At 37.5% G+C, this 25,021-nt stretch overlaps 4 protein-coding genes across 7 annotated transcripts; 1 reads left to right on the top strand and 3 right to left on the bottom strand.

Moving 5' to 3' along the window:
- Positions 1 to 8,629: 8,629 nt before the first annotated feature.
- Positions 8,630 to 9,597, bottom strand: LOC104735249 (uncharacterized). Its single transcript, XM_010454998.2, has one exon. It carries the CDS (start codon positions 9,525 to 9,527, stop codon positions 8,856 to 8,858), a length of 672 nt encoding a protein of 223 aa, XP_010453300.1. The 5' UTR covers positions 9,528 to 9,597; the 3' UTR covers positions 8,630 to 8,855.
- A 1,727-nt stretch (positions 9,598 to 11,324) lies between these two features.
- LOC104735251 (PH, RCC1 and FYVE domains-containing protein 1) lies at positions 11,325 to 16,896 on the top strand. The gene is made up of 9 exons (XM_010455002.3): positions 11,325 to 11,870; positions 12,411 to 12,497; positions 12,685 to 12,774; positions 12,974 to 13,054; positions 13,183 to 13,377; positions 13,453 to 15,570; positions 15,869 to 16,015; positions 16,104 to 16,426; positions 16,524 to 16,896. The coding sequence occupies exons 1-9, from the start codon at positions 11,802 to 11,804 to the stop codon at positions 16,639 to 16,641; spliced, it is 3,228 nt and encodes a 1,075-aa protein (XP_010453304.1). The 5' UTR covers positions 11,325 to 11,801; the 3' UTR covers positions 16,642 to 16,896.
- LOC104735250 (protein PATRONUS 2-like) lies at positions 16,814 to 18,732 on the bottom strand. Of its 4 annotated transcripts, none has more exons than XM_087480489.1 (6): positions 18,587 to 18,681; positions 18,422 to 18,441; positions 18,235 to 18,314; positions 17,529 to 17,798; positions 17,372 to 17,415; positions 16,814 to 17,181 (listed from the first exon to the last, which is right to left on the bottom strand). In XM_087480489.1, the coding sequence occupies exons 3-6, from the start codon at positions 18,302 to 18,304 to the stop codon at positions 16,981 to 16,983; spliced, it is 585 nt and encodes a 194-aa protein (XP_087336615.1). In that variant the 5' UTR covers positions 18,305 to 18,314; positions 18,422 to 18,441; positions 18,587 to 18,681; the 3' UTR covers positions 16,814 to 16,980. The 4 variants fall into 4 exon arrangements, with proteins under 4 accessions (XP_087336615.1, XP_087336614.1, XP_010453302.1 ...); XM_087480488.1 differs by having other exon boundaries at positions 18,235 to 18,343; positions 18,587 to 18,646; XM_010455000.3 differs by having other exon boundaries at positions 18,422 to 18,732.
- A 193-nt stretch (positions 18,733 to 18,925) lies between these two features.
- Positions 18,926 to 24,896, bottom strand: LOC104735252 (exocyst complex component SEC10b). Its single transcript, XM_010455004.3, has 25 exons — positions 24,606 to 24,896; positions 24,248 to 24,331; positions 23,917 to 24,159; positions 23,747 to 23,821; positions 23,525 to 23,626; positions 23,402 to 23,452; positions 23,214 to 23,319; positions 22,957 to 23,070; positions 22,765 to 22,856; positions 22,411 to 22,579; positions 22,248 to 22,324; positions 22,072 to 22,170; positions 21,888 to 21,978; positions 21,703 to 21,788; positions 21,443 to 21,616; positions 21,191 to 21,244; positions 20,999 to 21,127; positions 20,818 to 20,910; positions 20,507 to 20,653; positions 20,286 to 20,383; positions 20,112 to 20,196; positions 19,961 to 20,019; positions 19,522 to 19,620; positions 19,341 to 19,424; positions 18,926 to 19,256 (listed from the first exon to the last, which is right to left on the bottom strand). Exons 2-25 carry the CDS (start codon positions 24,329 to 24,331, stop codon positions 19,178 to 19,180), a joined length of 2,490 nt encoding a protein of 829 aa, XP_010453306.2. The 5' UTR covers positions 24,606 to 24,896; the 3' UTR covers positions 18,926 to 19,177.
- Between the last annotated feature and the right edge of the window lie 125 nt (positions 24,897 to 25,021).

Raw genomic sequence — 25,021 nt, forward strand, 5'->3', positions numbered from 1 at the left:
TTTAGAATATTTATCATTAATATAATGCAATTACCTCAAAATTATAATCAATTTTGAATATTTCATTTAGTTTTATACCCAAATATCAAAAATAATCAAAATATCTAAAATATTTTGTCAGATAAGTCAAAATTTAATTAAATTTATTTAAATTAAATTAATTTTAATTATATTTTTTCGGGTACCCGGTAGTTCGGGTACTAATTGGGTTCTAAAATTTGTAACCCAAACCGACCCAAACCCGATAGTACCCAAACCGAACTGAACCCATATATCTAAAAATACCTAATGGTTCTATTTTTCTAAACCCGTTTACCCGAATCCGATTGGATAATACCCGAACCCGATCGGGTTATCCAAATGTCCAGCCCTAATCACACACGTTGAGATATATCTTGGACTTTCTTATTTACACAACCGCCAAAGATTGCTTCCATGATATCTCGAGTCAATTTTCATAAAAAGTATATATAAGCTACATAACAAAAAAAAAATTCCACTTTTCAACGATAGTTTGAAAAAGAATGGTATTGCGTGTCAGAGCTTGCCTGGGTCAAGCCTTCGAAGTTTACTTGGTTTAGTAGTAGTAACCAGGTTAATTCAAGACCTTGTAACACAAATTTATCTGATTGAGCTATTGTTTCTCTACTCAACACTATACATGCTTGATAACTTCTCGATGGGAACCACATTTTTATATGCATTCAGCTTTGTTCACGCAATCAAATCAAGACCATGTAAGATAAAAAGGACATAAACGTTAGAGATGTGATCATTCAAGAGACATGAATTATGTAATAGTAAATATAAAATGTTTAGGATCAAGTAACCTTGTTTGCTAAACAAAAATAAAAAGGAATCGACCAACGTTAACATTGATACTTAAATTGAACATAACAAGTCTCCCCTGTGAATTTCTTCCCATGATTATGTCTTCTTCTTTTCTTTTTTTTTGTCAACCAAACATTAAATTAGAAAATAATCCCAAGGTTGGTTGCCCAAACCGGAGGAAAAGAGTTTACAAATGAAGTTTCAAAAGATAAAGATCGCGAAGAACGAACAAGACAGTCGGCCCGAACATTTGACGACCGCGGGATCCGTGAAAACATGAAGGCCGGAAAGGAGGATCGAAGGAAGCAGAATTCATCCAACAGGATAAAGAAGACGGACCATTCATCAGGAGATTGCACCATCGCCACTAATTCTGCACAATCCGTCTCGAAACTTTGACAATCAACACCTGCCGCCAAAAGGGATTCCATCGCCCAAATCAACGCCTGTACCTCCGAATGTAGGGGGGAAGGACTACGTCGTAGACTCCGTGCTCCTAATAGCAGAGTGGTATCCTCATTGTTACAAAACCACCAGCCCAAACCCACTAAAGGAACAGAGGCCTTCCAAGATCCATCAACCTGACACCGAGGAGAAGGAACCCGAACCTCCACAAGCAAAAGCTCGATGGAGTCCTAATAAGAGGACTTGGTCGCTTCCCATAACACTCTATCATTGGCTGCCTGATTGATAACGTCAATAGGCTCTGCCGTAAGTCTTTGGAAAACTTTTTTTATTCTTGTCCTTCCAAATTGACCAGATAAGCCATGGTAAGCGAAGGCTTATATCCGAAATGTTCGACTGGGATGGCGCTCGCCAGAAGAGCAAATCTAGATTCGAGTAGATCGAGCCATAAGGAAAGTCTCCGGAACATATGTCACCCGAAAATAAATTCCAGATCCGCCGTGATTGAGAGCATTCAAAAAGTGCATGATTTATGGTCTCCACCTCCGAACCACAACGTTTGCATAAAGTATCACACCGGACACCCCGGTGAGCAAGCCGTTTCATCACAGGGAGGGAACCAGAGACAACCTGCCAGAAAAAATGTTGGAACTTTGTGGGAATCTCAAGTTTCCATGCATGTGCCATAAGGGCCGTACACGTCGGCCCATATTCAACCTCTTTAATTAATTCACGTGCGAGCCGATAACCCGATTTGACCGAATATTTTTCTGACTTAGTATAGTGCCATATCAATCTATCAGGTTTAAAGACTTTATTGACCTCCATAGATTGAATAATCTGGATATCCTCCGGGTCCATAAACTCTTCCAGGATTGGCATATGCCACTCCTTAGTAATTGGGTTTATTAAATGATTAACCATTAGATTGGGATGTAGCAATCTCCCTCGGCCAATAGCTGGTCTTGGCTGAGAATCCGGTATCCAAGGATCTCGCCATACCGAAACCTGGCAGCCCGAGCCTATCGCCCATCTGGATCCGTGTTCGACCAAACCCTTTGTAGAGTAAATACTTCTCCAAGCAAAAGAAGGAGAATATGGCTTCTTGGCCTGTAAAGAATGTTTGTTCCGAAAATATCTGCCTTTCAGAACCCGAGCCATCAGGGAATTCGGATAATGATTTAACCGCCAATACTGCTTAGCCAGCATTGTGTCATTAAATTGTTCCAAAGTGCGGAAACCCAATCCTCCATCACACTTGTCCTTACAGACTTTATCCCAGGCCATCCAATGCATACCTCGTGCCTTATCATTAGATTTCCACCAAAAATTTGAGATAGCACTCGTTAATTTAGACGTTAGCTCCTGCGGTAATTTGTAACAAGACATCACATGAGCTGGAAGAGCCAACGCTACCGATTTAAGCATAACTTCCTTACCACCTTTCGATAAATACTTTGCAGACCAACCATTTACTCGATCATCCAAACGCTCATTGACATAGCTGAAGATCTTGGTCCTCAAACCCTGAAGATTTTCTGGAATACCCAAATATGAACTCATGCCACCTTCTTTTGAGATACCCATTACAGATTTTAGCTGAGTCCGTATATCAGGCGAGACTTTCTTGCCAAACATGATGGAGGATTTTTCCAGATTAACCTCTTGTCCCGACGCTTTCCCATAGTCTCCTATAGTTTCCATAACCGTAGTGCATTCAGCCGCCTCTACTTTACAGAAGAACAAGCTATCATCTGCAAACAACAAGTGTGAAATAGTGGGACACTCCCGAGCTAACTTGATACCTGAGATTCTATTATCTCGTTCAGCCTTTTTAATCTTGGCGATTAAAACCTCTGTGCAAATTATAAACAAGTAAGGAGACAAAGGATCCCCCTGATGTAAATCCCTTTGAGGCTTAATAGAACCCCGAGGCTGTCCGTTAAGAAGGACTTGATATGAAACTGAGGAAACACACCACATAATCCATGAAATCCATTTTCTATCAAACCCCAACTGAATCATTACTGCTTCTAAGAAATCCCATTCCACCCGGTCGTAGGCTTTGCTCATATTCGTCTTGAAAGCCAGAAACTCTGATTTACAGTGAGGATTTGTATTCAAACCATGAAACATTTACTGAGCAATAAAGATATTATCTGTGATTAAACGGCCATAAACAAACGCCGATTGTGTTTCTGAAATAAGCGATGGAAGAATTCGCTTAAGCCGGAAGCACAAGATTTTAGAGATAATCTTATAACTCACATTGCAGAGACTAATCGACCTAAACTCCGTCATCCATGGAGGCATTTCAGTCTTAGGGATCAGGCAAATATTTGTTTCATTTAACCTCAAATCAAACTGATTTGTACGAAAGAAATTTTTTGCCAATGCTACCAAACTGATTACCTCTTCTTAAAACGATTAAATTTAAAATAGAATTAGACCTTGAATGATTGTAGCTTTTCTGTTTTCTAGTTTTTGATTTAAGAGAAGCTAAGTAAATAGCTAACGTAGTCAAAAACTAGTTTTCTAATGATGAGGATATCTGAATTCTATTCTATTATTAGTAGTATAATTCAATTTTACCAAAATCATTCAGATTAAATTTTGTTAAGTTTTTTATTTAATTTCCGGATCTTTTTACGTAGGCTTAATTGCAATTAAGAAAGAAAGGAGCTTTTTTTTTTTGTTTTTTAAATGTTTTTATCTATAAAAAAGCTTTTGACGAGAATAATTAGTTTGGGCAATGCACGTGAAAGAAACCTTTCAATTAAATGTTCGTCGGGTCATCCCCACGCTTTGCGGCCGTCGAATCATTGCTTTTGTTTTGAGGTCTTTTTTTTATGAACTTTTGTTTGGAGATCTTTGTGCTAAATAAATATGTAAAACCCACCATTCTAAATCATTGTGGGTGTTCTCATGGCCACTATAAATGTTTTTAAGTGACCTATATTAAATATTCTTCCGGGTTTCAACATGAATCTACCCCCAACAATATTAAAGAATTAATATCCAAGTGTTTGAAATCCATGGTCTTCTTTCTCGATCTTAGTCGTTTGGAATTAACTTTTGAATGGGATTAAGGTGGGGGAGTGATAACATTTCCAAAGAAACGACGACGATTTTAGGGAAGTACAAAAAAAAAGTGTTAAACATTCTCAAGAAGAAATAAAACTAGAAAACAAAAAATAAAAGCAATGTAGCAGACCAGTAGATTTATGACAAAGCAAAAGAAAAGGAGCAGAAGGCACGGGGCTCGAGAGAAGAAAATGTTCGCAATAACAATAATGGAAGCGTCGAGACTTGTTGAGAGTTAGAAAGAGAGAGACAAAGACTAATGCTTCTTTGCCTAATCGGCGGAGGTGGCGTGCTGTCTCACTTCCCTCCGACATGCGTTGGCCCTACGCGCCCCCTCCCTTTTTTCTTATTCAAAGGACCGGATCCCAAATTGGCCGGTTCAATTTATCGGTTTATGCCGGATGCTTTTGGACGCTAGCAAACCATTGACTTTGATAGCTTGGTTGGTGGTGCTCACAGTAGGAGTCCACTTTAGTAACGTCATGTGTGTAATGTCATTTGAGATTAAACTTGTACTGTTAATAGTAAGTTCATCTGCCTTGTGTTCCTCTAGATATTGTTGCTAAAAATCTGTGGTTTAAAGAATGAGAATGTATGATGGATGTATCTACTCCATGTAGAAGATATGAGCAGTAAGAAAATTGTTACGTATAAATGAATAATAGTATATTGTGAAAAAGAATTAGTAGTAATGGGCCAAGATCCATATTTCTACTAAAATCTAAGATCCAAAACATTTCTCGATGGTGTAGGGATGCCTAGCTTATTCACATATATTCCGTATTCAACAAATGTACCACACTCCTACGCACGGTTTTACATAGCTAACCACTCTTTTCCTATCATTGGTCATAGTGAATATGCCTAATCCATCAAACAAGATACTATATGACAAGACTTCTTATAGCATTTCCATTGGCTAATTTCGACACTTGATCACCAAAACTCTCTTATTGAAAGAACCCAACGGCTCTTTTAAAAATATGCTTCAGAATTCGTGTTAGGCTGTAGTAATAAGGTATATTATATAAGTATATTAAGAGTAAAACATAGATTTTACATTTTTACCACATTTTAGACTAAATTCTATTTCGAGTCTCTAAAAATTGGATTTTTACCCTTATTTTTCTAAAAAAATATACATCAATGTAAATTAAATGGTTAAACAATTTTAGAGGACATCGCAAAAACCTACTTACAATGAGCCACAACAACCCTGAGTTCGAACTTCGAACAACCTATCCAACACTAATAAAAATAGAGCCTATAGCAATGGAATATTCCATGGAGAAGGTCTCATTTTCGTGGCTATATGACTCCTATACATGACAAGACATGGAAAAAAGTTGTGTATATACGATCGTGGACTAAAATATTTCGTGGCTTTTCTTGACGTTATAGTCACGATTTTGACACGCGTATTTCATGACATTAATTGCCACGGAATAGTCAGGCAAATTTTTGTGGTCAGTTAGCCACAATTCAGTTCATATCTATTCAGTGACTAAGTAGACACGAAGCACTTGTGTCTAAACGATGGCTTTTTCTAACCACGAACCACCGTGACCTGGTGATTGTGATAAATTTAGAAATTGAAACCTACACCCCAAAATTCTATAATTTGAAACGTGAAATACAAATTCTAAAAATCTGAAACATGAAATATAAAACCTATAATACATTACCATAGATTTCCAAAGTTTTACAAAAAGATCCATAAGGTTCCAAAAAACTTACAAAAGGTGATTAAGGATTACGAAAGATGCAATTATTTTGTGAAGCAAGCTAAAAATACAAGATACGCAATAAAGTAAGAAACACACCACTTATCTAAGTGCTTGTGAAGTAAAGTCACGAGTAGCACACCATTGTTCAAAGTCAGCTTGTTGATCTCGAGTCATAGGTGGAGTCAGGGTCGAGGCAGTGTTAGGCATTGCGGCATTCAGGACAGTGGGATTAATAGGTGTTTCAGTAGGATCAGAAGATTGAGTATGATTAACATGTTGGAGGGTAGCAGAATTCACCCCAAGAGCCTGTAGAATCACATTTAGTGAAGCTCGTGTTGCAACCATCTCGTCCTTGAACTCACTCTTCAAGGCAATCATATCATCTTTGAGTGTCTTCATGTCAGTCTTGAGCGTTTCAACATTTGTGTTGACAGTTTCAGAGTTCTTACCCAAACCAGAGATACGCAAGTCCATGTCGAGGTTGCGTTGAAGAGAAGGTCTTAGAAGGATCAAAATTCCAGTATTGAACACTGCCTATTCCATAATTGCGTCATTTGCTTGACTTACCCCGCTGTGAATATAGCGTCATTTACTTGAATTACCCCGCTGTGAATGGATATAAAACCAAAATTAATATAAACCAACAATCAAAGACAAACATTCAGATCAAAAGTCAAAAACAACTAGTCACAACAAAAACTAAATTAAAACAATGAACATTCTCTTATGGATTGTGAATGAAAACGTGCAGACATCATACACCTACAAAACATCATCCACATAATACAAAAATGAAAGTTATTTGAAGAGTACCTTCACTCCCAATAGAAGTTTTGCTACAATATTAAAAGAAGACATTAGTATTTGTGAGTAAGTGAACTTAGTTATGTAGAGTAAAAAAAAGTAGTATAAATTTTGAACACTTACCACAAAAGATTGCCACCCGTTAGTTTTCCTCTCCTGAGGAACAAATTTCCAGCTTGACTTTGGTCCCATGTAGTTTCCTAGCCAAGTTATCCAGATTAACCCATGGACACATGAGTCTATACCGAACCCGATAGAAAAAATTAAGAATTAGAGACAAAGAAGATTATACATTCATGATATACACATTAATAGAATTTTGCTAACTAATTACCATAAAGCGCCATTGATTTTTCTTGGATGAAGGTGTGGTTGGGCATCTCTTGAGGCAGTATGTAGTAGTGCCTCTTCGATTCTACGAACGTAGTTGTTTGCGGCTGAAGATGTTGCGATTGCAGATCCAATAGCTCCTGGAGGAATGGGAGAGCCCAAAGGTGAAGACCTTGCAGGCCTTCTCTATTGCATATCTGCAAACAAAGCAGAACATATACATTGAAAGGAGATCTGAAGAACAGACCCAAAAACCTAAACATTTATACATTGAAATAGGATCTAAAGAAACTTATATCGAGAAGAGAAGAAGAAGATTTATACGGTAGATTTAAATCGGAAGGCCGTGTGCGACGACGGTCGGAGGCTTTGCCTGACAAAGTTATCGCGATTCGAATTGGAGAAACCCTGAATGTTTCTGAAGTGTGTTTTGTTGAGTGAGAGATTTGAGAATGAGATATTTTTTTTTCTAAGTGTTAAGTTAGGAATGAAGGCAGAGATATGAGGACGAGAGTTTTATTGCTTTTAACCTAAACCGGGAAACCAAAATTAATTTTGATGTTAAAGTTACTCTATTTACCCAGGAACCCAAATATTTTTTTGGTGATTAATTTTTTGTGACCAGGGAAAACCAAAATAACTGTTGTTTCGCTGATCCAATTCAACTTAAATAATTAGGTGTAAAACAATGAATAAATAAAATTATGCTGTAAGAAAATGGTATAGTTAAACTTATAAAACTGATATTAAATTAAAACATGATAACACATTTGATCACATTTTTACTTTGTGGCTCTGACGTTGTAACCTATTTTATTGTGGGTGTTTGGTCACTATTTTATCATATTTTTACTTTGTGGCTTTGTTATCATAAATTTAAAGTGACTGTTTCGTGACGTCACTCATGTGACTGTGTCGTGACTATTTTTGCCACGGTTAGACCACGACTTAGTCACGTTTTTACTATTTTTTCATTTCTGTGATTTTATGTGACTATTTCGTCACTATTTAAAAAAAAAAGCAACGGAGTGATCGTGACAGAAAAGTGGCTATATGATATTTTTGTAATAGTGCAAACGTTATATTAAACCGCAATGACCACCTAAAACCAATTAGGAAAAAATGTCGTATGTTATTTAGGTGAAACTTTCAACTAAAGAGAAGGAGGCGTTTCAGTTTGAAACATCCCACGTACGTGTATATGTATCATTCCATTAATCCAATCTAGGGTTTTTTTTTGGGATATAGAAAACTTAAAAGTTGAAAAAGTAGACATTATCATGCGGAGTTAATACGAAGAAAATGAAGAATACTTGTTTGTTGTTTTCTTTAATTTATCATCTCTTTTAAGACCAAGACCATTAGACAAAGCCAATGACATGTGACAGAGAGTTATAATAGTTGAACTTTCAAGGATGAACCATATATATCAAATGTACATGTTGGAGTACCTAACAAAATTTATATATTACTTTGTAGAATTACACCCAAAACATTCAATTTGCCAACTTGTTCATGCGACATTTTGTAACCAAACAATACCAACTAACTAACTCTAATTAATTTACATTTTTTTTAATCTTTTTACATTTTTTTCTCAAAAACAAAATACAAGGGAAATAAGAATAATTTTAAGAGCCTATTCAATTCACTATTTTTCTTTTCCAAAGCCAATCAATTCACTTCTTCTTGCTTCCGATTAAGACTGAAGAACCTTAATGGAGAAACCCTAATCTTATGTTCGGATATCGTCTGCAAATTCGGTGACCACATGTGCTCTCTCGTTCCAACAAGCTGATCATATTGCTTCTTTAACTCGGGAGAATTACAAATCGAACTGCTTTCACCGCAAGTTATTGCTTCTTCTTCTTCTTCTCTGCTGTTTCTGTTTTTACACATACGACTAAGTATAAAATCCGGAGAAACTTTAATCAGAATCTTCCCGTTTGGTCCCTGAGAATATTCAAACGGTGGTGGACTCGACGGCGCCGTGAAATTCAACGGAGGAGTACCCGACCGAACGTTTTCAAGATTAGAGTTGAAGATTGAGAGAGACGAAGTGGTTAAGATTCTGTATGCAAAACGTTCGATGGGCAAGACGAAATAGGTTTCACCTGGGATAAGATAGTCGTCCATGGCTAAAGCTGGAACCTGACGACCGATGAAGAAAGAATCTGCATGGCACACAATTTGATCAGGAAACTCAAACATGATTTCTCCAGCAACATGTTTCTTGAAGCCACATAGGGTTTTGGTTGATCCTTGCTCAAAGAAAACGAGCGTGACTATTCCTTGGCGTCTACGGATGATAGGAAAACAAGAATTGAGTAGAGATTTGCTCATCATATATATATATATCTCTGAGCGATCGAGATTTAATTTGTTTTTCAAGCAGCTGCAAAAGTTATGGATTGTCTTATTAAGAGATGAATAGTATATATAGAGGGATTAGTCTTTATGGTCTTCGTGTTTTGTTTGTAGTGGAAAGGCAACTACGTGAAGAGAGTTGACTTTTGAATTGTCAACGACTCCAGGGTTTAATTTTTTTGCATATGATAATCTGAAGTGGGCTCTTTGGTCAATCCTCTCGGCTTTTTGTTCATTTATTTGTTTTAATTTCTTGGTCTAAAATTGCATTTTTATAGTATTTTAATTGGAAATGTTACATAAAGTCGTAGAAGTAGCTGTTATACATTAGAAGATCAAATCATTAGTTTTATTTTAGTAATTTATCAATTCTAATTACAACAACACGTTGAACCCGTGGCTGATTTCGTGACAACTATACCAAATGACGAATTAGATAAATGGTCCAGATACATACTCCCTTATGCCTTATCACTTTACAAGTTATATCCCAATTTTTGAATGTGTTCGTTGTCCAACTTAACATCGCAAACATATGGTGCATATATAACCACATCAACTAGACCTTTGAAGTTCGACGATTCACATATGATGATGGTCTATGGTCTTTGTATTTCTCTAATTTTAAAGGCGACGACCTAGACAACTTGAACGACGGTTTAACATCGGGGTTTTGAAATTACTAAATAGTTCTTTTGTTTTTCTTTCTTTCATTCCAAACCACATCCCCAAATTTGACTAGGAGGGGGAAAAGGTGAGAACCTTTACCTTAACATCTTTTTTCTTTTTTCTTTCTTGGTTTAGTTGTTTGATTTCGGGGAAACAACAACCCTAGAATTTGTATCAGATTAGATGTATGGTTGATTGTTAAAAAATGGGCCTCAATGATCAATAATATAATGGGCACAAAAATTGTATACCCAAAAGAGGACGTAGGCTAAAATGTTTCAGTTTTATACCGAAGACACGGGGCCTTCTTCAAAACGCACACCAAACTTTTTTCAAAGATAATAATATGCTGTTCAGAAAAAGATAAATATATGTAGATATATAACGCAGATTATTTTTTTCAGCTAGGATTATACATGTTGGATTCAATAAGGTAATGCACAGATGAATTTAGTACTAGTACATTTGTCACATTGATGCCAGTCACAGACTCAATCCAACCCAACAACTTGTTTTAACTATGAGTTAATATTAACTTAACATATTTGGTTGAAGTTTTCAAACAATTGTCGCCGTTTAAATTTGTAATTTAGTTATCTGATTTGTAACTAAATTATAAAATGAAAATTTTGTCATTTTATATATATATATTTTAATATATTATATTTGAGTATGGTGCAAAACAATGATCTAGTTTTAAATATGAATCGATACTAACTTAACATATTAGTTCGAGTTATTTTAATAAATTCTCACAATTAAATTTGTAATAAACTATATTGCTTTTTAAATATTTATGTTTGGCCCGAAATATATAAAGTAATATAATCCAAATTGTACCCTTTATCTATTTTTTTCTTAAAATTATACCGTTTATAACTAATTAATTCAAAATTATAATTTATCTTATATATATATATATATTTCTAATACTAAATTGGTGTATGATGCAAAACATTTATCTAGTAATGAATATATGAATTTATATAAAACACAAATTAAATTGTGCTAAAACTATATAATAAAAACTGTTAGACCCCTAATGTTTTTTTTTAAAAAAAAATTGATTTTACTTTTTATTATTTTCTCTAGTCTGTAGAATCTGCCTTTTGGTCTCTCTCTCTCTATTTTTTTTTTTTTTTTTTTTTTTTTTTTTTTTTTTTTGTTGTTGCTCGTCGCTAGAAAACTGCGTATAGTATCCATCCCTTAGATCATCATATGCCCATGTCTCTCTAGATTCTCTACCTCCCCCATTTTTTCTTCTTCTCACTTTCTCTCTCGCGTAGCCTAAGCTCACCATCACCTTCTGATTCCTCTTCTTTTTGCTTTATTCCGATCGATTTTTTTTCTTCTTTCAGAAATCGATTTGAGCTGGGAAAAAAAAAAGTTAGCTCAAATGGAAGTGAATGTGTTGGAAGTTGCTTCGAGATCAGACGATCATTGCGATGAATAATTTGATTGATTGATTCCGTGAATGTATATATAGATAGCCTTTTAGATTTTTTGCTTTTTCTAAGCTAGAGCAAGTGTGGATTTCGCGGAGGTTTTTTGGGTTGATGGAGGGTTTCGATTCTTGAGAAGTTTATGTCGAGAAACGGAAGGATGGCTTCGGATCTTAGTAGAGCTGGTCCTGTGGAGAGAGATATCGAGCAGGTTTGTTATATATATATATATATGTTCCCTTTCTTCGATTTTGCTCTCTAATTTTATGATTTCATTTGCTTAGACTATGTTTGTTATTAATAATTACTTGTATTGAATCATTTATGGTTAAGTCTCTTCGGAATTAGATTTTATACATGTCGGGCGAATTTGTTCAATTGGGATTTTTCTTAGGTTAGAGAAGAAGAGTGTGTATTCTTTGTTTGAGCTGGCTTTTAGATTTTTTTTTTTAACTCAAGGGGTTGTCTATGAGAATTTTTACCTTAATTTATGGAAGCTTGATATTAAGCTATGGAAACTCATGATTTGTGGAGTTAAACCTTTCTCAAAGGTCATCATTTCTCGGATAGTTTTTCTTTGATGCAATTATCATTGACATACATAAGACTTCAGTGTGTGCATTGCTTCTTATATTCTGTGTTTGTGTCAACTGTTTTTTTTTTTTTCCTGATGTTATTATTGTTGAGGTGGTATCTCCATTGCAAAGATTCACACCTACTTGGCTTATGGAATGCTATTTGATTGACTCAGGCTATCATTGCCCTGAAAAAGGGAGCTTACTTGCTTAAGTATGGAAGAAGAGGGAAGCCTAAGTTCTGCCCATTTCGCCTTTCTAATGTAAGTCTTGTTTTCTTCTATTCCGTTATATTCCTTTTGTTAGCAGATAGTTTCAACTTCTTTATCTTTGGTTTATTTATGGATGGCTGGTGGTGATATTTGTTTTGCAATCCTTTTTGCTATTACAACTTAATTTACGTGTAGCTCGTTTTTTGGTCTTTAAGAAATAGTTGCCGGTAATTTTCAGGATGAAACTGTTTTGATATGGTTCTCTGGAAATGAGGAGAAACATCTGAAGCTGAGCCATGTTTCTAGGATCATATCTGGACAACGCACTGTAAGTTCATGTGTTGATGATGTGGTTTTAATTCTCTCTTGAGCTTGGAGTAAAATACCTAGAACGAGTTCATGGGGACTATTATATTCATTAATGCAACTTTTCATTTGTTAGTTTCCTTAGTTCAAGGGTGCATATTTGCGCCCTACCTATCTCGTTTGATGTTTTGATAATTCTAGCAATGGTGGTTCTTTTGTAGCCTATTTTTCAGAGGTATCCTCGTCCCGAGAAGGAATATCAGTCGTTTTCACTCATATATAGCGACAGGTCTTTGGATGTGGTGAGATTCTCTTAAATTATTTTCTTTTTTTTTTTTGCTTTTGTATAAAAATAGTTACCCTGTCATTTGAAAAACTACTGTGGTTATTTGAAATTAATTAATCTATTGCTACAATTTTTATTTGGTAGATATGCAAGGACAAAGATGAGGCTGAGGTGTGGTTTACTGGTCTTAAGGCCTTGGTTTCGCATTGCCATCAAAGAAACAGGAGGACTGAATCAAGAAGTGACGGTACACCATCTGAAGCTAATAGCCCGAGAACATATACCCGGAGAACCTCTCCTTTACACTCTCCATTTAGTAGCAATGACAGTTTTCAGAAGGTACTGGAAGAAGTTTTCTGTGTACACTTTTGTGCATGTGAACTTTAGCTAAATACATTTTCGTTTACCTTTCAGGATGGTTCTAATCACCATCGCATTCACAGTCCATTTGAGAGCCCGCCTAAGAATGGCCTTGACAAGGCATTTTCGGACATGGCATTATATGCGGTTCCTCCAAAAGGATTTTATCCCTCAGATTCTGCAACTATCTCTGTTCATTCTGGAGGCTCGGATAGCATGCATGGACATATGAGGGGTATGGGCATGGATGCTTTTAGAGTTAGTATGTCAAGTGCTGTTAGTTCCTCGAGCCATGGGTCTGGTCATGATGATGGAGATGCATTAGGAGATGTTTTCATCTGGGGGGAAGGCATAGGAGAAGGTGTTTTGGGTGGTGGAAACCGTCGAGTTGGAAGTTCATTTGAAATAAAAATGGATTCCTTATTGCCAAAAGCTTTAGAATCTACAGTAGTACTTGACGTCCAAAATATTGCTTGTGGTGCACAGCATGCTGTCCTTGTGACAAAACAAGGAGAAAGCTTTTCTTGGGGAGAGGAATCTGAAGGCAGGCTTGGCCACGGTGTTGATTCCAATATTCAACAACCAAAGCTCATCGATGCACTCAACACCACAAATATCGAGCTCGTAGCATGTGGTGAATTTCATAGTTGTGCAGTTACTCTATCAGGAGATTTGTATACCTGGGGTAAAGGAGATTTTGGTGTTCTTGGACATGGAAATGAAGTCAGTCACTGGGTCCCTAAGAGGGTTAATTTTCTGTCTGAAGGGATACATGTATCATCTATTGCTTGTGGACCTTACCACACAGCAGTCGTTACTTCTGCTGGACAGTTGTTTACTTTTGGTGATGGGACCTTTGGTGTTTTGGGCCATGGAGACAAAAAAAGTGTTTTCACACCTCGGGAGGTTGACTCTTTGAAAGGTCTTCGCACTGTCCGGGCAGCTTGTGGTGTATGGCACACAGCAGCAGTTGTGGAAGTCATGGTTGGGAGCTCAAGCTCGAGTAATTGCTCTTCTGGAAAGCTCTTTACATGGGGTGATGGTGATAAGGGTCGTCTTGGTCATGGTAATAAAGAACCAAAACTTGTGCCCACCTGTGTCGCTGCTCTTGTTGAACCCAATTTTTGTCAAGTTGCATGTGGGCACAGTCTAACGGTTGCACTTACAACAGCAGGCCATGTCTATACTATGGGCAGTCCTGTCTATGGTCAGCTGGGAAACTCACATGCAGATGGAAAAATTCCAAGCCGTGTCGAAGGTAAACTTCACAAGAGTTTTGTAGAAGAGATAGCTTGCGGTGCTTATCATGTTGCAGTTTTAACTTCGAGGACCGAAGTTTACACTTGGGGAAAGGGATCAAATGGTAGACTTGGTCATGGAGATGTAGATGATAGAAATTCTCCGACATTGGTAGAGTCGCTTAAGGATAAACAGGTGAAAAGTATTGCCTGTGGCTCTAACTTCACAGCAGCTGTCTGCATTCACAGGTGGGCATCAGGGATGGACCAGTCCATGTGTTCAGGTTGCCGTCAGCCCTTCAGTTTTAAAAGAAAGAGGCACAATTGCTATAATTGCGGACTAGTGTTTTGCCACTCGTGCACTAATAAAAAGTCGTTGAAAGCTTGTATGGCACCGAACCCGAGCAAACCATATCGAGTGTGTGACAAGTGTTTCAACAAATTGAAAAAGACCATGGAAACTGATCCATCCTCTCATTCTTCGCTGAGTAGAAGAGGAAGCATTAACCAGGGATCAGATCCCATTGAAAAAGATGACAAGTTCGATTCTAGATCCGATGGACAGTTAGCTAGATTTTCATTGATGGATTCCATGAGGCAAGTGGATAATCGATATAAGAAGAACAAGAAATACGAATTCAATAGTAGTCGTGTCTCGCCTATACCAAGTGGAAGCTCTCAACGGGGTGCGCTTAACATAGCCAAGTCTTTTAATCCAGTATTTGGAGCGTCAAAGAAGTTCTTCTCAGCTTCTGTTCCTGGCTCTCGAATTGTGTCGCGGGCAACTTCCCCAATATCGAGACGTCCTAGTCCACCTCGTTCAACTACACCAACTCCCACTCTTTCGGGACTAGCTACACCAAAATTTTTAGTGGATGATACTAAGAGAACCAATGATAACCTAAGCCAAGAGGTCGTTAAGCTAAGATCTCAGGTAACTTTGCTCTTTCTCTTATTTCCATCATCCCTCACACATCTATTGCTGCAAAAAACGTAGTTGGTGAAATTTTGCTACTATGTTTCTGTCATTCTGTGTTTCCTGATCACGGTGAATTACGTTCCGGATTTTACCATGTTGGTTAGATCACGGTATAGGGTTTCAGAAGGTGTGGCCGCCAATTTACTTGGTTCCGTGAAGAAACATTTTTTTCATTTTCAAATTTAATTACTGCCTCAGTAAGTCAGTTTCTATATATGACCGCGTTTTTGCTAACCAGTAAATGATATGTCAGGTTGAAAGTCTTACAAGGAAGGCCCAGCTTCAAGAAGTTGAGCTGGAAAGAACAGCCAAGCAGCTAAAAGAGGCGTTGGCAATCGCTAATGAAGAAACGACGAGATGCAAGGCAGCAAAAGAAGTGATCAAATCACTTACCGCTCAAGTAATTTCTAAGTTTAAAAAATAGATATGGTTTATGCACTGAGTGGCTATTTTTTATACTGAATATAAGGATCAACGCAACTATGCAGTTAAAGGACATGGCTGAAAGATTACCTGTTGGATCAGCTCGGACTGTGAAGTCTCCTCCGTCTCTGAATTCATTTGGTTCCAGCCCTGGTCGCATTGACCCTTTTAATATCTTAAACCAACCAAATAGCCAAGAATCCGAGCTGAATGGCACAAATACCCCAATGTTTTCTAATGGGACCATGACACCTGTATTTGGGAATGGTGAAGCAACGAATGAAGCACGGAGCGAGAAGGAATGGGTTGAACAGGATGAACCTGGAGTCTATATCACTCTTACAGCCTTATCCGGAGGGGCTAGAGATCTCAAACGCGTCCGGTTCAGGTACAATAGTTTCTCATCTTACCTAAAAAGAAACAATAAGATTTATGTGTCCGAAGATGGGACTGTAACTTTGCTCGACCAATTTGTTTTCTGACAGCCGAAAAAGGTTTAGTGAGAAACAAGCAGAGCAATGGTGGGCAGATAACAGAGGACGAGTCTATGAACAATACAATGTTCGCATGGTTGACAAAGCCAGTGAGGACTTGCCTCATTGAAACTCTTTAACACCAACCAGTTCTCTATTTTTTTCCTATGCCCGAGTTAGGTGAGTGCAGAACCTCGGGATATAACAACAGATATATATAGAGAGAAATTAGATGTTTTAAAGTGCTTCTTTCATTGTAGTTTGGGATATTTGTCGGGTGTTGATTGTGATAGAGTTGTAAATTCTTTATGGTGTCATGCTGTAAATCCTATAAACATACAATGTTTTTACTCAGAAACAATGCTCAGTAATTGGTTTTCAAGCATATTTGTTGATACATCATAATATCGGAAACTAAAAAGTTACTGATATTGTTCTAACAAAAGTCAAAACCAAGTAGAACTGGAACTCAGGTGGTGTCTTCATCTTCATCTTCCTTGAGCTTGAATTCTACGGTTTCAGAACGCCATGGCGAAGGCGATGTAGGTAACGAAGAATGGTAATGGACAGGTGAGTCTGGTGGTGAGCGCCATTGAGTTGAGCATTCCAGCAAATTGGAAAACTCCTCCATTGGTACCTCTTTGAGTTCATCCCAAGTATCATCATCCATCTTGGGCGCAAAAACAAACGAAAAAGAGTCATAAAAGTTGCTCAAAACAAGGGCTAGAACAGGATGCTATGTGTTTGGCTTTTCTAAACCTTTATGGCCTACCTTAACCATTGACCTTAGAACGATTCTCTTACAGTTCAGCAGAGTCTAGATAGACAGAGATAAGGTAAGGGAAAAGCTAATATCTTACCTCTTTAATATTGTATTCGGGAATCACTTCCTTGATCTTGGTATCTGGAAAGCAGAACAAGAATAGGCTTCAGAGATTAAGTCAAGCAAAGGAAACATTAAATTGAAACAGTATGGAGAAAAACAAATTGGGGTCCTTTCTTTGCAGTCAATATTACCATGTCCATGAAGGATGATATGTTCAGCGAAGTAGCTGTCCCACTGGCTTTGTTGTTGAGCTTCAATGCATTTGCTGTGGTCATGCAAAAAGCCTTCCTTTGCTATGTCAAAGTCTAATCCCTCAACATTCTTCGTCGTCTTGGAAGAAGCTTGAGGTTGCAACTTTGACTTGTTTGTGATATCATGGAGAGCCTTGCGGCTTCCAAAACCCGCCCCATATTTCTTTGGAGCTGCTAGCGATCCCTTACCTTTTCCCGCAGCAACCACCTCTACAACAATGTCAAACAAAACAAAAACACTCAGAACAGGAATCAGAAACAAAACAATAGAAATCTTCAATCAAAGAAAGGAAAGCACACTTAACACTGATACCCCAAAAAAAAAAAACATTCTCATGCTTCTGACTTTTACACAGTTATAACATTTTACACTGATGATAAACAGATGCGAGATAGACACAACAAAGCTGAACTAAACATAGTTATATTTGAACCTAAGCATAAGAACCAAGATGTCATATCCCAAGAGAAAATAATTGCAATTTGGTAGGTCCTTACTGTTTCATATCTTTTCTAAATTACAAAAGATTTTGCTACCTTGGGGACAATCAAACGAGTCATCATCAAAAAAAAAACACACACAAATTTTGCTGCTTGTAGAAAAAGAGAAAACCAAAAGATTGAAGAAGTAGGGAAAGATTATTACTTTTTCCATGGGCAGCTAATGCATTCTCGTCCTGGAAAATCATCTGCCCGCGAGCAGTTGTGTTCGCCATGCTCACCTCACTAATTTACAACCAACCCCCTATTCATTACTGGGTAAAAATTCTAAGCGCGGATTGTAAGTAACGAAGTAAGAATTGAAACCAATCGCTAAAGGTTTTTAGACTCACCAGACCGTGAAGAAGAGGAACTTCAATCAATCAATCAACAACAGGCGAATAAAAATTCCCAGAAAAGAAATAGGGTTTAGAAATTGGGAAAACGAGAGTGATGGAGAGAAACAAGCAATAACGGAACGAGGAAGACAAAGGAATTGAATAATAGTAGTCACTCACGGTGGAGAAAGATCTTCAATTTTTAGGGTATCCGAAAATTTCAAATGAACACATAGGGCGGTTTTTTTCTTTTCTTGTTCTAATAACAGTGTCTCTCATCTTTTTTATCTTACTGTCTTGTTTTGGATAAACTTGTGATTTTGATCGAGTTATTAGAGTTGCTGACGTTAGTTACTTCTTCACTGGTTTCCTATTAGGATAATTCCATCAAATGAAAAATACACCTTTTGTTAATTGAGATTCGCTTTTTTTTTTTTTTTTTTTTTTTTTAAATCTGAAAAAACTTATACAACGGGAAATTAATTAGGGTAACACTTCTTGTTGATTCTAATTGAGTAATTTTCAGAAAACAAGATCAATTAAATAATTGTTTGTCTCCAGAAAGATAAAACACCCATAACGTAAACCAAAAAAAAAAAAAAGATGGAAATTACGAAAGGATTAAACAATAAAGGATTCAGAAGGAAGATAGTAGACTCTTGACTGACTGACTGGCTTTTAGTGCATAGAATGATTTTAAGTATATACATAAATAACAATATCTGCCATTGACTGGTTCAAGTGTCGTCTCTTTAAACAAACATTGAGATATTAGCTCATGCTTGGCCACAAGGAGCTGAGTTTTGTTGCGAGCTTTGCACTTTTATAGTCCTCCCTCAGTTGAATAAACCTGCACATTATTCATTTACAACTCTCTCAATCTCATTTCCTTTTTCCTAGTTGTTAATCTTAATAATCTCTCTTTCTCTCTTACCTTTGCGCATCTTTGCGAATGCTTGGGCTTCCCTCGAACAAAGTCGGCAGACTATCTGGAGCAACGATGAAAACATTCGCGATTCTGCACTCACAAATAGTGATTACAAGTTGTTACATTAATAAAATAATAATAAGGGAAGTAAAGTGACGAGAGAGTCTCATAATAGATATGTTATTACATTCTCAGAAGCTCAAATTTCTCATCCACTGATGGAGCACCGAAGCTTTTAACAAATACTACATACTCGTTTAAGTCACGCTTCAGCTGCAGTCCTCCACTGTCAACCAAAGTGTTAGTAATCACAAAGCTCTATATTCACACAGACCTATTCTTGCAATGTTTAAGTTTGATTTGATCCGATGAAACATTTATACCAATAGGTGCGACTACGTCAAACATTGCACTCATGTCAGATCAGAGTGAAAAATCAGAGATGGCAAATTTTGGCATGGTTATCTTTTTTTTTTTTTTTTTTTTTTTTTTGGTTCAAACTTTTGGCATGGTTATCTATGTTTGGTTTATTAGGGGTCCTTGATCTGATTTACGGTTATTTTGCAGACGTGATTTTAATAAGGAAATTAGAAAGAAAAAGAAAAGACAAAGAGCTGAAATCATACCTGGGATTGAAAGTGAACTTCTGCCAGTGTGTTAGTAGTAGCTTTTCTAACCTATTTCCCTGAGAATAAGAAAGAAAACTTCGTTCAAATCTAGATATATAGAATCACTCTTATGATGCAGAAAATAAATCTTTGGTGATACAAATCATACCAGTTCAGTCAGGAAGGCTTGCTTATTAAGACCTTCCAAGGCAGTGAAGGCTGACTCAAGTACCCGGGAAAGATAAGCCACGACCCTAAACAAGATAGTGGGATTAGAAATTAAACTAAAAAAGGTAAAGCCTTCAACCAATTAGTGGGAAGGTAGAGTCTCAACTAGACCAACCTCATGCAGGCATTTGTTGGGCGGTGGTCAGGAGCAATTCCATCATCAGGTGATCTATAATCGGTAGACTTCTGCTCAGATGAAAGTAGCCTATCAACCTGAAAAAGGCCATATTGAAAACCTTACAATGGGTCGAAAGAGAATAATAAGCATAACTCCTAAATCTTTTCAGCGTTGGAGCCACATGGATATGTTCGTAGATTACACAAAAAGCAACTAACCTCAGCCATCACAGTTTCAATGCACTGCTGAAGTCCTTTGTAAGCAGCTGCCTCTGCTTTGGACAGAGCAGTTGACATTTCTTCACATGAAGCAGCATGTGCACCATCCACTGGTAGGAGAAGCCGAGATATAGAATTTGCAAAATACTGGAAGAGAAAATTATATGATTCGAATAGGAGTCAAAACATAGGATTGCCATAGTAGAAAACTGGGCCAAAAAAATGTTTCAATATTTCAATGCTTGAGTAGCAACGCCTTTTCATATGAAAAAATGAAACAAACTGATAACCATAAAAGTCACCCCACATGCCTGCTGAACTATAGCAACACTACTACCGCAACGCTGCACAGCAACCATGAAGGATTTAAAGCTACTTTCCCCAGCAGCAGCAGCAGCTTCTGCCTGAGAAATAATCAAATAAATTATAAATAATTCCACCAAACAATTGAAATAATGAGCACTTCAAATAGTAGAAAAGAGAAAGAATTACAGCAGAAGCAGCTGCAGCAGCCACTCTTCTGCTAACGCTTGTGCCCAAAACAAATCTCTCCCTCAATGCTGCAGCTTCAGACAGGCCATCCCTTGCCCGTTCAAGTCCCTCAGTTATGTATACGCTCACCTGCAAGAAGTCATCATTGCATCAGCACAATTTATAGATATTAGAATCTTATGAACAGCATACCTGGTCTAGCTGGCAAGTAAATATGGCTTTAACATTGAAAGCAAGTGTGGCTGGCTGCACAAAGAAATATTCATATGATCAGATATACAATCACAGAAAATACAGTTTACTTACTGCCGGATGTTTCTGCAAAAAATCAATATTTTAGATTATTTCTTTGTCAATATCTTATTCCTACATCTTTTCCCAAAATTCAGAGCAACTAACTTATTTTGGGAATACTTGTCTCATAAATTGCTCAAATTCGGTAACCTGAGATGAAAACAGTGTGCATCTGGTTATTGCTTCTTCATTCCATCGAACAAACTCTGTCACAACGGTGACCGATAGCTGCTGCTGAGAAGATGATACTGAAGCACCCCTAGAGCGTCCTATTGTCCCGGATGACTCCGAGACTTGCTGACTCTCAGCACGTAATTCTTCCATCTGTAGAGAAAAAGTCATATCTAAGCCCTTCACACTAATGCAAAAAATAACAACTCCAATCAGAAAATGAGATAATCATATCAAACCTTTGCTTGATACAGTTGTTTTAAGGAGGCCTGCTCATGCTCAGGGTATTCATCCTTGTGCGAGGAAAACAAGGACTCTGTCAAATCTGCACGCTCAAAATAAAGAGTTTTAAGCACCAACGAACAACGAAAGTTTGTATGAAAAAACAAAACTTCTATCACTCAGAATCACACGAGAAAAAGACCTTCAACATCAAGATCACCGCATCCAACAGCTCGGAGGTCTTTAGCAAGTTCTTGTGTTCTCTCATATGCAACTGCTAACATTCTAAGGTACTAAAGACAAAAATCAAGAGTTAAGTTTCTTATACTAATTCTACTACGAAGATAGAAAAAAAAAAAAAAAGAGATACGGAGGTTTCTACACACTAGTAACAGTCCGCCTTCTTGCACAGATGGGGGACTCATAAGAGAGGGCTTCGCCAAAATTTTGTCAAGAATACCTGTGACACGCTGCTCCAGAACTCTCTGCATAAAGTACACGAAGAGTCAGTATACATATGCCGGGTTAACACTACGGTGTCCAAATTATCGGTGCCAATTACCTGAACTAAGATTGCCATAACTTCATTTGGAGCAGGGAAAACAGCTGTAATGGTCGCTGCTTCTTTGCGTACAGTGTCTACACATGAGAAGTAACAAAAGTTATGAATCGGCATAAAAGCATGTTTCAAGTATTGCATCCAGATCAATGACAATTCTTCAGACCTGTAATTTCCTTGTATAAAGCAGAAAGTCCACGGGCAACATTGCTAGGACTAGGCTGAGAAACATGGTCACCAAGAACCAACCTAATGTCTGAATTCATGACTTCCACATCAATAAACATTGGCCGTGTAGCCACATAATGTTGCATAGCACTTGTACCCCTGTTAAACTGAAAATGAAGAAGATAAAATACTGAGCATCAAGGAGACCTAGACAATTCCTTATGTGATAGCCTTAGAATTAACAAGTATGCAACCACAAGATACGTAAGAAAGGCCTTCGCTCAGTATATAGATAAATAACAGGTTTTCCTACTGAATTGTAAAGGCGCATGCTGCAGAATAAAGTATTCACCTGTGACAAAATCTTAGCACATTCTGACATGGTGGATAGATCTCTCCGCTGTGATGCAGCATCAAAACGAGATAAAAGCCTATTTTCCAATTCTACAAAATCATACTCAAATGTCACAAAGACGAAGTTGAACATACAATAATCCTCTTCAGTAAATATACAGAAACACACAGTAAAGACGAATTTGTTTACCATTACAGTAATCTTGAAGATTAGCAACTGCAACTTCCAGTCCTCGGCCAGGGGTTGCATTTCCTGCAGCTGTACCCGCACCTTGTCTTCCAATATCTTCCTCAGCAAAGGATCCTGACATTGACAAAGAGGGCATGAGAATAAATTGCAGCCTAATTGAACAATAAACTTCCATTGTTCTGCAAACAAGCGAGTTAAATAATAGATAAAAAATATTCTGACACTTTAGACAGATTCCAAGTAACATGTCATCATACGTAATTTCTGAGCAATAGAAGCAGCCTCAGCTACGCGGCTATCATCAGAGAACAAAGCGGAAAGCTCCATAAGATCCCCTGGGCTGCCGTTGAACTCCATTAGGTACTGCATTTGTTGAACAAGGATTACTTTAAGCATTCATCTAACTAAATATGCGACCAACTTTCCAACAGTGATGCACTCTTACCTTTATAAGATCTATCGTCTGGCTAGCAGTTTCCCGCTGAGCATCTGCACTCTGACAAAAGAAGCATGTGTTAATATTGGATATAGATCATCAAAAAAGTTGTTATAGGCTAGATTTATTTACCTGCAAATGATCTCCTATTTTTGCAGCGGTCTGTCCAACACTTGAAATACGACCGTCCAACCTTGCAAAGCTCTCAAACAGACCGTCCACACCCTTCTCTATCTAGATAGAGAAATCAGTTACCATTTGAAGAAAGGATCGTGGTATCAGTTTACATCAGGCAGAAATCATCCATGTACCCAAGAAATTGAATCATAGTAGTAGTAGTATTGGTCTGCCAACCTCAGTCAGTGTCTTCCGGTGTTTGGCATCTTGGGTTGAAACTTCCTTCTTTAGTGTGTTGAGCCTTCCATCAACCTTCCAAAATATTTAACAAATACCTTAGATATTAGAACGATGAAAAGAAACAAAAAAAAAAAGGCTTGTCATGGATGTAGACCCAAAACACTCACCTGCTTCCGAAGATCAACAAGCTCCTTGCAAGCATCTTTGAACAGAGACAAAAGACCATCTACTTCAGGGAAAAAAGGAGCAGAAGACAAAGGAGTAGACTGCCCACGTAAATGCCCATTTGCCAAACCATCAACTCCAGCAACGTTGCCATGACCATCCCCAGAATCTGCTTCTTCTTCTAGGAAAGACGGCAAGAGGTCGTTTACCAGGTTCCCAAATAATGCATCGAATGAAAAATCACCCTGCCAGTGACCAAAATAATCAAATCCCTCATGTTTTTTTTTAAAAGGTAAGAAAAAAACATTAGCAACCCCAAGCTGAAATCCTTACCTTGAAGTCTTCAATGTCAAGAATCAGAGGAACAGAGTTAGCAGAGGACGATCTGGGTCCTCTTGCTCTGATTCCTTCTGTCATCTGATTAAAACCAAAACACAAACATAACAAAAAAATTCAAAGAAGTGAAGAGTCTAAGTCTGACAGATCATATATGAAACATTCAGTAAATAGGAGAAGATGAGGGAGATGCGTACGACTCTGGATGCATTAAATCAAAATTGCAGTAGCATCTATTATCTCAGTTACGTAATCACCGATTTCTCCGGCGAATGCAACAAATTTAGAGCATAAAGACGAACAATCGCGCGGAGAACGAGACGGGAAAGGAAAAGTCTAGTATGGAACAACTTACCGGCGGTGGACGACGAGATCTAGCCGGCGGAATCCGGTTACTGCAGGGAGAGAAAGACGGAGAAATAGAGAGACCGGTCTACAATGGCGGAGTTGGGGATTTTTCCTTTTTTTTTTTTTTCACAACTACGACGAGCTTCCAGATGAACTGAGCTGTTAAATTTAATTATTTACGTGTTCTTTTCCCCGGTTTAAACCGCAACCGGTTTATTATTATTTTTTTATTTTATAAACTGTTATTAGTTAGTTTGAACTTTGAAAATTTGGTTCGTTGATTCTCTTACTTTTCACTACATGCCACAGAGGGAATGAATAATTAAATTCAAGCAGAAAAGAAACATTTGGGAGGCAATAAATAATTATCTCATGTAAAACTTTAATCTTCAAAAAATTAACGGCAAAGTCATACATAAACGG

Source organism: Camelina sativa, chromosome 13 (genome assembly GCF_030686135.1).
Source record: "Camelina sativa cultivar CO46 ecotype springtype chromosome 13, ASM3068613v1".
In the NCBI taxonomy this organism is placed as follows: Eukaryota; Viridiplantae; Streptophyta; class Magnoliopsida; order Brassicales; family Brassicaceae; genus Camelina; species Camelina sativa.